At 47.9% G+C, this 10,671-nt stretch overlaps 1 protein-coding gene across 1 annotated transcript; it reads right to left on the minus strand.

Annotated features, from left to right (window-relative positions):
• Positions 1–273: 273 nt before the first annotated feature.
• KCTD12 (potassium channel tetramerization domain containing 12) lies at positions 274–4,982 on the minus strand. The gene has a single exon (XM_051608413.1). It carries the CDS (start codon positions 4,770–4,772, stop codon positions 3,771–3,773), a length of 1,002 nt encoding a protein of 333 aa, XP_051464373.1. The 5' UTR covers positions 4,773–4,982; the 3' UTR covers positions 274–3,770.
• Between the last annotated feature and the right edge of the window lie 5,689 nt (positions 4,983–10,671).

Genomic DNA, 10,671 nt, shown 5'->3' on the forward strand with positions numbered 1-10,671 from the left:
AGAGGATTGGATGAGGCTTTGTGCAGCCTGGTCTAGTGTGAGGTGTCCCTGCTCAGAGCAGGGAGGTTAGAACTTGATGATCTTTAAGGTCCCTTCCAACCTTAGCCATTCTAGTATTCTATGATTCCATGATTCTATACTAGTTTGGAGACTTTGCTGAAGTAGTGAATATGATACTGTGGAGAGCGAAGCTAACAACATCTTTACCAAGCACAAAAAGGACACCATAAAACACAGAACTGAGTTAATATTTCAAGAACAAGAATGTGGTACGCGATGTTTTAGGAGGATCTTTATTTTCAATGCTATACGTGTGAAAATAAGAATGACTAAGTGGCTCGTTATCTGCATGTATAAAAATATAAACATCCTATCAAACATCTGCAAAGTCACCCTTCATGATATGCATCACTTAAAAGATATATGCCTTAATTTCTAATTAAAAGAAAGACTGCCTTTGTTTTTTTACTAGCACTTGTAAATGTCACTGCACTCATCCATAAGTACATGAACTGTGAATAACAGCTATGAAATGTATACAGGACTCCAGTATTTTGCCTTTAGTTTTGTCCTTCTGCATATCAACAGGTTAGCGGAGTCATTGTGTTTATCCCTTCTTTGTGCCCTCAACACAAGAGACCAGCAAATCTCAGTGACTTTGCCTTGGGCACATTGCCTTTTAAAAATTTTACTGAAATTACTAAGCATTGTTTAAGAAAAATACCGCCTTCTCAGGCAAACCATCAAATGACTATTACATTTATGGCACCATCATTTTAAGCCTAAATGTAATGAGCTATTAGTAAATGAAGGGCCTCATTTCCTAATACTAACAATGCTTAGAGTTGCTAGTACAACCACAAAAGATTAAAAAATCATCAATTTATCTTTTTATTACATCTATTTTTACTCAAAATAAGAGAATTTCTGGGTCACCTGCCAGCTAACGGACAGGCAAACATTGATCAAAATACAGGCAATCTTTGTTTTCGAGATGCATTCAGCCACCTGGAAGTTTAGTTATGAGTCACATTCAAGCCAACATGTAATCAGTTTCAGTTCTACAAGCTGATATTCATGTTCAGTTTTCCATAGAAACAGGTATAGGAAACCAATAAAACATGACCATGTTATGTACATAGCGTAATATGCAAATGCCCAGCTGGATAGATTACTAAATTCTGTAGCACTAAAATGATTAAAAAACTAAATGATTCGTGTAAAATGTTTATATACTGTATATATATGTACACTAAATCACAAGTTCAATTTAAAACTGCCCCTATTCATAGCTCCTAGGATGGATTTAGTAAGCTACCAGATTCTTAAAAAAAGAAAGCTATTTAGAGCAAATTTGAACACTTTACTGAAAACTGATTTTATACAAAAATCTTAAAAAACAGACTTCAGAATTACTTAACAGAAACTAGAAAAAGACGGTCATTATTCTCGAGAACAGCATTGTAAAGACCTAGTAGCTGTGATCAATGTCCTTTCACTTGTGATATAAATAAGTTAAGCACAAAGAAATAATCTCAGAGTAAGGCATAGGACAAACAGTTTTCATTCCATCTTCATGTGTATTGGCCTCTCACTTTATCTTATTGCTCATCTAATTTGGCAGGTGTATATTTCTCTCCTTTTAAAAATACTCCATTATACAGCTATCTACAACTGGACAGTACAATAACCAATGCTTTCTTATGTGAATCTTCAATTTAATCACACTGACTTGCTAATATTAAAACAAAAACGAAAACAAAAACAAACAAACAACGAGCAAACAAAACCCCAAAACAAATCACGGTGATGCGATTTATTTTCAGCTTTATGCAGCTATGCATGCATTTAATGAGAGACCAAGTGGCAAACACAGGGACTGAGCACTGAAACTCAATACATTTGCAGCTACAGCTCTTTTCAAAGGAATTACTATTTTAAAAATAAAACCCTGCTGTGAAGTTCTTTGGTTAGAACACAAGTGCTAGCAGTTTTTCTAAATTTGGAGTTACAAAATTTTAGTATTTGAGAGTTTTAAAAATGTTACTTCAAGCTTTTACTATGTACCACTAAATTATTCAACACTTCAGATACATTTAGGATATTTTTCTGTGAAGGTCTGGGCACACAACATAGGTTTTAAAATCAAGTTCAGGTTTTAAAGGGAAGTGCTTTTGTACCCCAATCAATAAATTTGTTAGAAAGAGCTGCTCAGTCTTCCCTGCTATAAAATTTGCTGCTCAGATCTTCTGTTCCAAAGTGAGCTACGACTGCCTCCTCTGGGAAAGAAAGGCTGTTAGCTAGCAAGAACCAAATACAGCTTAAAAGGGGTAATTTCTCCTGAAGAAAGCTGGCACCATTCTTGGTTTTGTAATGATGGGGCTCAAACCTTTCTAAGAAGCACTAAGTTTGTATAGGAAGAGGTACTTAACTCTCAGCAGTACAACTGCCCTGACAGTACTGCCATGAAAACTAAGAAACTGGTTCCTAAAGAAGTGGTTTCAGCATCAATTCTGTTGGCTTCAAAGTTTTACAGTACTAACATGACAAAACTTAAAGTAACAAGCAGGGTGCTCTTGATTACACTTACAATTTACATCTGCATTAAATCAATTTACATGGTGTCAGCTTCCCAGGAAGCAGGCTCTACCTTCACCTGGAAAGCCTGGCTTTATCTTGCCCCCATCATTTTCAGGCTGTTTAAGGAAATATGCATTGAGATTTCTATGCATATTATAGACAGCAACTTCTAGAGAATTATAAGGACTTCACACCACCCATGAAAGCTACGATTCGCAAGCAGTTTAATTTTTCAAAGTGTCCTTGCTTTACCTGTCAAGGGAATAAATGCGTGTCTCCAAGGACATTTTATAGCCCGAAGGGTTGGTTGTCCAGCAAATCTGTCCTTTCACATCTGCCTCACATGCCTGCTGTGCAGGCCCTGGTTTAGGTTATGAGCTTGGAGAGGGGAGTTCAGAGAGACAGGGAGCAGAGAGGAGAGATGGATGCAACTGGTCATGAGGGGCCACACACATGCCTCCTGCAAAATTACTTATCTCTGCAGAGGAAGTACGAGCCAGTGCCAAGCCCTTACAGTCAGGCATCACCTCCATGTGTTGGTCCTTCACAGACAGGCATCACTTTGATGGAGTGCAGGGATCAAATGGACTATTATGTGCCCGCCCAACAAGGTGAAATCCCACTTATGGGGATGGGGATGAGGAAAGACAGCCATTTGTCGCGTCACCTTCAACAGAAGTTGCTAAAAAGCAACCTAAAAGTTCCTCAGCTCCTAAATGGGTGGCTTTTAAAACACCCCAACCTGGCAGAACTACCCCTCAGCTCCTGTGTGCAGGTACGGGCAGGGGCTGGGCACACGGGCACACTTTCCTGGGATGGGTATTTGTCTACTCTTGCTGCCCCTCTCCTTCTTCGCTACTGACACAGCTACTGGGAGGCATGGGAGGGAGGACGCCGGTACGAGCCAGGTGGCTGAGACGGGACCCAGCGGCCAAGCAGGGACATGGCGGCTGAGGCACGACATGGTGACCTCCTGTCCCCAGGGCCATCGGGAGGTGCGTGCAGGAGGGATGGGGGCTGCGCTGGGGGCTGGCCCGCCGTGTTGATGGAGGCAGGCACTGGGTTGAGGAACGCGCAGGGGGACAGAGCCCTCCTCCACGTCCTCCTTCCTCTGGGCCAGGAGGCGACCGTGGGTGCCAGGGTGCGCAGGGGCTGTCGCCTTATCCCCACGCCGCGGGCTGGGCAGATGCTCAGTCCCGGCAGAAGACATATTCGGTGTAGCTGGTCCAGATCTTGTCATCGGCAGGGCCGCCCTGCTCGGGGCCGAAGGCGCAGGTGCCGGTGGAGGAGCAGGCGGCCATGCGGAAGCCGGCCTCGGAGAGCCGGTCGAAGGCTTGCTCGAGGAAATTGAACTTGAGGTAGTAGCGGGCGGTGTAGCGCTCGGGAGGGCGGTCGGGGTCGCGGCTCTCGTTCAGCGTCTCCCCGAAGACCTCCTTGGCCAGGGCCGTCTTGCCGCAGACGGTGATGCGGGCCACCCGCCGGAACTTGGCGTCGGCCTGCGCCTCCCGCCCGATGGTGTAGGACCCCCGGTAGCCGATGGTGATGTAGCCCGAGCGTCGCCCGCCCGCCCCGTCCAGCGACTGCGAGGGCGTGAGCAGCGGCCCGCCCGAAGGGCTGCGGCTGGCGGTGGGCGACGGGGCAGAGGCCGCGGCTCCCCCGCCGCCTCCTTCCAGCGGCTCGGCCTCCAGGTAGCCGAGGAGCGGCGGCGGCGGCTCGTCGGCGCAGATGGAGCCGTCGCGGTGCAGAACGGCGGGGCGGGCGGCGGCGGCGACCCGAGCCTGCGCCAGGCGCCGAGCCAGGTCGGGCAGCTGGAAGTACTCGGCCTCCCGCTGGAGGCGGCTGCGCTCGGGGAAGTGCTCGGGCAGCACTAGCTGCAGGTCTCGCAGGTAGTCCAGGATGTAGCGGAAAAGGAAGCCGTCGCGGTCGAGGAAGAAGCGGCCCTTGCTGTCCCGGGGCAGCTCGCTGGGCTGCTGCTGCGAGAACATGCGCCAGAGCAGCGAGTCCCGCACCGAGACCACGGTGCAGCGCCGCGTCACGTACACCTGCCCGCCCACGTTCAGCTCCACGATCTCCGGGAAGGACGACCAGCCGCCCGCCGCCGCCGCCGCCCCGCTCCCCGCCGTCCCGCTCCCCGCCGCCGGCGAGACGCCGCCGCCGTTGGGCAGCCCGCGGGCGCTGTCCGCCAGGGCCATACCGGAGGGAGCCCGCCGCCGGCGAGGAGCCGCCGACCTTCCTCCTCCGGCCGCCGGGGCTCCGGCGGGGCCGCTGCCCGAGGGGGAGCTCGCAGCCCTGCGCCGCTGCCGGCCGGAGCTTCCCGCCCCGTCTGTCCCCGGGGCCGCCCGGCTATTGCCGCTCCGGTCCCCGCTGCTGCTCCGGTCCCCACTGCCGGCCAGGCACCTCCGTCGGGCTGCGAGCGGAGAGCCCCGGTGGCGGCTGCGGGGCCGTGTTTATGTAGCGCGGCCGCACCTCGCGGGAGGCGTGGGAGGCTGGCGGGAGGCAGAGCCGAGCGCACGGGGAGGGGAAGGGGACGGCCCTGCACTGACGCAGGGGGCCCGTCGTCGTTCCCCTCCCTGCCTTCCCCTCCAGCTCCCCCCGCCCGTGTCCTTCGTCCCCGCCGCGGGGCATCCTCTCGCCGCCAGGCGCACGCCCGGCGCGCTCCGCAGGGTGCCCCAGAGGGGCTGAGCTTTGGGGCAGGGGGCTGCGGGAGTTCCCCGGCCGTCCCTACCTCGCCACCGCTCCGGGCTTCGGCTCGCTGCCCAGCTTCTCCGAGGCGTCTCGTCTTCTCGCAGGCAAGACTCCCCCTCCGTTTGCCCCGAGGTGCAGGAGCGGGGAAGCGGAGAGACGCTCCTGCCCCGCCGAAGGAGCCGTGCTGTGCCCCTGCTAAAGGCCTGTCTAAAAAACCCTCTCCAAGTGAGACCCTCCAGGAGGTGACGGTGTCTCTCCCCCCTTGTCGCCTTCACGGGTGAAAACGCGAGCGTTTGGTGCTGTCCGCACTCGCCTCACCCAGGTTCCCTGCCTGTTTCTGGGCTTGCAAGACACTAAGTACGCAGGGTTTTAAGGACCCCGTGAAAACCTCCCGCCGATCCGCACCCCTGGGGGGAGACTGGGCAGGAGCCGCGGTGCGCCCCGTCGGGTGGCAGCGGGGGTGCCCCGGCTTGGGGTCTTGGCTCCGGGAAGGCGCTGGCAGCGGGGGGCCCCCCGGAGCGGATGGGGTCCCCTGCGGCCGCCTGTCAAGCGGCACTTCACCGTGAGAGCCTGGCTCCTCGTATCTGCGTGGGTATGTGTGTAATTGGGTGCCCTTACAGCTCAGATTTAATTTGGATTAATTAGGTACATCGGGATCTACGTGAAACATAAGCACCTATTTAACATGTGTTGGCAGAGAGCATGTAAACGATGTTTCAGGCTTTTGCTTGGATTTCATCTGCATTTCTGTGTCTCTGCAAACAGCAGTAAGGAGCTGCTGGCCCGATGTATTCTCTGAGAGATCAAGTGTGCTTTCCTACTGGAGAGAACAGCTGAAAGGACAGGGTGGTCCGAGGAGCACAAAGTCAATGGCCAATGCAATGTAAGGGTGAAAAAAGCCCTCTCTGGGCTACCCTGCAGCAAGCGCCCTAGTGCAGCGGGCCGGGAAGCAGACATCAAAGGATACAGAGGCAGGGGGGCAAGAAGTCCTTCAAAAATTGAGAAATGGGGGAGGAAGGAAAGGCAAGTTAGTTCTCAAGAAGTGAGGTAAGTTTGCAAGGTAAGAGAGGAAGAGGAAGAAGAGAAAGAGAAGGAAGAAAAAGGAGGGTTGAGGAACAGAAGTTTTGAAGAGGGACTAGATGACAACAGAAGATCAACATGGAGAGAAAGAGCTGAGAGGGAGCTACTGTGGTCTAAGGAAGGAGATGGGGTGGCCTTGGGGCACCGGCTGCTCAGAAGTTAGAGGAGTTTAATCTGAACAAGACTAAGAGTAGAGTAGCAAAGATGCAGAACATTTTTTTTTTTTTTCTAAGTGGGAAAGCCAGACTTGGACCACCAAGTATTTTCATTTGTGGAAGTAGGGGTAGGTTAATCTGATGTTTTGCTGACACTCTGTGACAAACAGCTTGTTTCTCTCTCTCTTTTTTTTTTTTTTTTTCTGAGTGGAGTAGGAGAGAGTTGAAAACAGTTCTGAAAGATCAAGGGAAAATAAAGTAGGCCCGAGTGAGGTTAATTTGCTACCCATTTAAACATCTGAGTTTGTTGCTATAGAAAGAAGGGAACATACCATGACTTATCTGCTAGCACACAGGGAATCTTTGTTTCCTTATATTCTTTTAGGGTCAATTCAGCAGACTAAAAGCACAGGAAACTTTCACATGCTGGTTTGCTGGTAACAGTTTCATGAAGTGACTTTTACCTCTCAGTCTTTTCATGTGGCATCTCCCCCCACATCACCCTGCGCCCGGCCATACTTAGCAAGAAGCCACCTCAAGAGCCTCCCACAGATTCGTATTTTAAATTCCACTTCCCTCGTGTGGGCTCTCGATCAAGAGCCCTGTGATTAAACTGTGCACCCAGAAGATGAGATCATACCATGCTCGTGCGGATGCTTATTCATAGCAGAGTTTACAGTGGAAGATTTCGTACCTACCAGCAGGTGTGTCTTGCAAATACTCCCATATAAAATAAATAAACAGATGGGATGTTTAATTCATCTGTTAATTAAACTCAATTTATCTGGCATTAAGTGAGCATTAATGCAGGTTAACAAAAATAGCACTAACATATTTATTAGACTTGAGCTTTTCTTTGCCTGGAGCTTTGTTAGATTTGGGACCAGTCTTCACAAAACCTGGGCTTAATGGATCTTCGAACTCATGTTTTCAGAAGCTTCACAGGTGAGTAAGTTATGCTGCTCCTTCAGACTTCAGCTCTCCAGAGCTTTACCTCCACTTGCCTATCGTCTGGTGGGAGGTCAGATAGGGACCCACCATGGTCTTATGTAGCACCATATGATGTCCAAAGCCATGTACTTTACAGGGGTTGAAGGGGACACAGCTGTAGCAAGCACCTTATTTGGGCTACCATCCCAAGTCATTTTTTTAGGGGTACAAGCCAGTCCATCCCACTGCAGTGTCCTATCTGCCGATGTGCAAGCTGAACCCTGACTCCCCTTCAAAAAGAGAACAAGGAGCCTTCTCATGGGAGGAGACTGTTCATACAGCCTGTTCAACAATCCTGGGCAAAGACCCAGCTTGCAGTGTTTGTCTCTGAGATAGCTGTCATTTTCTGGGCTTAAAAAAATAACGGGTTTGAAGTAATGTCTCTTCTGAAGAATTATCTTCTCTGGGGATGTCCCTGCTGCTCTATGCAAGCAAGAATACTTTGCCTGGCTGCAAGGCTTTGGTTATTATAATTTTTTTCTTTAGCAGGTTGGGTGTTGTTTTTTTCCCCCTATTTTTCACAAATTATTCAACTAGTTTCTCCTTCATTTCCCATCTCTTTTCATTTGGGTATGTTTGTCTCCAGTGAGGAGAACTGGACTTCTTCTAGGGATATTACAATGAGTAAATTTATCAACTATTTTTACTTATGTTTCAGTCACTGGGTTGTGTAATACAGTCACAATCTCAGTGTTTATTTCTTATTTTCTGTGGGAGACAGTAAAACATTAGTACATGCAAAATTAAATGCAGCCACAGAATGCCTCGTAAGGCATGACCTGCTGTGACAAGGGCATTAAATATAAAATATGGTCTGATGGGCAGGCTAGGCTTTTTGACAAAATATGTGGCATTGAGTTTCTTTGTCTGTGCAGTACCACGACATTTCTGAGCAGCAGCTCCTTCAGAAAACATAGTCTCATTCCAGTGTTTGCTGTAAGCTGCCGACCAGAGCTAGCTGTGTTGGGTGTGTGCTGTCTTCACCTGATGGGATCCAATAGCTTTTCATCTTTTGCCATTTTGAGAAGTTTACATTGGGTTTTGGGTGTTATGTTTGGGGTGGTTTTTAGTTGTGTTTGGTTTGGTTGGGTTTTTTTGTAATTTGTTCTGTTGGGGGGGGGGGGGCTTTTGTTGTGTCAGTGTTTCGAAAGACGGTTCCATCACGACGGCATGAAGAATGAGTTCCTGTTGTGCATTTTGGGTAGGGCACCCACCGGTGGTCCAGGTTTACTCGAGGCCGGTTTTCCTCACAAACCGTAGAGGAAGGGTAGCACCTAGTGGGAGTAAGCCCACATTGCAATTAAGAAATGCAAAGGGCTCCGAAATACTGCCGTCGCGACTCAAGATAGGTAATAAAGAGGTTTTGGTCACAAAAAGTACATGTAAACTATTATCTTAGTATATTCAGCTTCTTCGTGAGAAACTTCACAAAGCAAGAACACATTTTAATCTCTGTTCCGAACTAAAAGTGGTGGTTAGCTTTTAACACTTCTTTCAGGCTGTATTGTGTGAAATGGTATAAAATTCCTTAGGAAATGCCTAATTAGATATTACTGACTTGTTTGAATTTTTTAATATTGAAATAATTGAAATATGTAGCTTCCTGCATAAAACCAACAAAAGGAGTTAAGGGTCTAAACTGAACCAAAGGTTCAAATATGCTCCTTTAACCTTCACAGCCTTGCTTGGAGGATGCAGGGGAAAAAGACTATGGTTAGTGCCACAGCAGAGTGGTTTTGCCCAAGAGTTGGAAAAACTTCACATTTTGGGAACCTACTTGCTCTCTAAAATGTGTGCACTTCCTTAGGTTTGACTTTGACCTTCAATGGTTGGCTATTAGGTGAAGCCTTTCCCATTTCTGAATCATTGCCCAGGGTGAAATTATTAGGCTCAGTGTTATACTCAACTGATACCAAGTATTGTTGCAAAAAAAAAAAAAAAAAATGGAATTGTGCATTATTCTACCCACAGGCAGAAGAGCCCAACTCCTAAATCAGAGTGCTGTCTCTCTGCAAACTCAGGTCTCACATATTGTGTATAGCTGGACTACACAAGTACATATATTGACAGATTTCAGTATTTCATATGAATTGTAATGAATGTTATCTGTGAAGTCATATCTGGTAATATCTGTTCATGGAGACTGTTTTGCTTGTGTATTTGCATATACAGTTGCATATGTTTAGCTGGAACTGCATGTTCTAGGAAGTCTGGCTGCTATGAAAATACACGTGTTCAAGCATGAAAGATATTGAAGGATTGTAGGATAATTCAGTTTGGAAGAGGCCTCAGGAGGTCATCAAGTGCTCAAGCACTTTCCTCCTGCCAGTGTGATACAGACATTGCTCTGAATAATTTGGTGAGGGCAATGCCCTTCAGAACCTGGGGGAGAGGGAGGGAGGGGTGGAGAGAGGGAGGACAGCCATTAGCTGTGTATTCCATGTCCTTGGCCAATACAGAGCTACACAGTGTGGCTAAGAAACATAATCAAGCGAGCAATTAGTGAAGTTCAGAGCTGTATTAATTTCCTTCAAGCATCTTAGCAAAAATTGGAAGGAAAAGGTACCCTCTCAGTGTCATTGTGACATGCATTTCTGCCTCAATTAAGACAAGCATTTGAAGGGGACACCTTCCACATACGTCTTGAACATCACTGAGTTTGGAGGACACAAGAAAAGAGACTGCACTTTATGCCATGTGTGGAAGTACCCCTAGCTGCTTCCTTTCAGGTGTTATCTAGGAAAATGTGATGCCTGACTTCCTGTTCTCCTCCTTTGGTAAATTACCAGGAACTTACAGCTCTGCCTGATACCAAAAAGCAGAGGACAGCTGTGTCATTTTATAATACGTAGTGGGGTGGTATTTTACATGCACAACATGTGAGGTTTCTCTGCTCTGCTAAATTACACATAACCCCTATGGAGCAATTTTAAATTAGGCTTCTTTTTGTGAGCCTTGGGTCTCCAGAATTAATCTTCCGTATCTCTGTGAAACGTTTCATTCACGTCTCCAGATCTTCCCTTGGTGATTTTCCTATCTGCAGATAAGTAACATTCTGCCCCAGCTTCTACCACAGCAACAGACAATCAGACCTTTGCAAACGTGAGTGGAAACTACATTGATCTTCCATGTTAACCTTCAACACGGATCAACAGCCTTACACTGTCTCCCAGAATTTGAC

The sequence above is a fragment of the Apus apus genome, chromosome 1 (genome assembly GCF_020740795.1).
Source record: "Apus apus isolate bApuApu2 chromosome 1, bApuApu2.pri.cur, whole genome shotgun sequence".
Taxonomy (NCBI): domain Eukaryota; kingdom Metazoa; phylum Chordata; class Aves; order Apodiformes; family Apodidae; genus Apus; species Apus apus.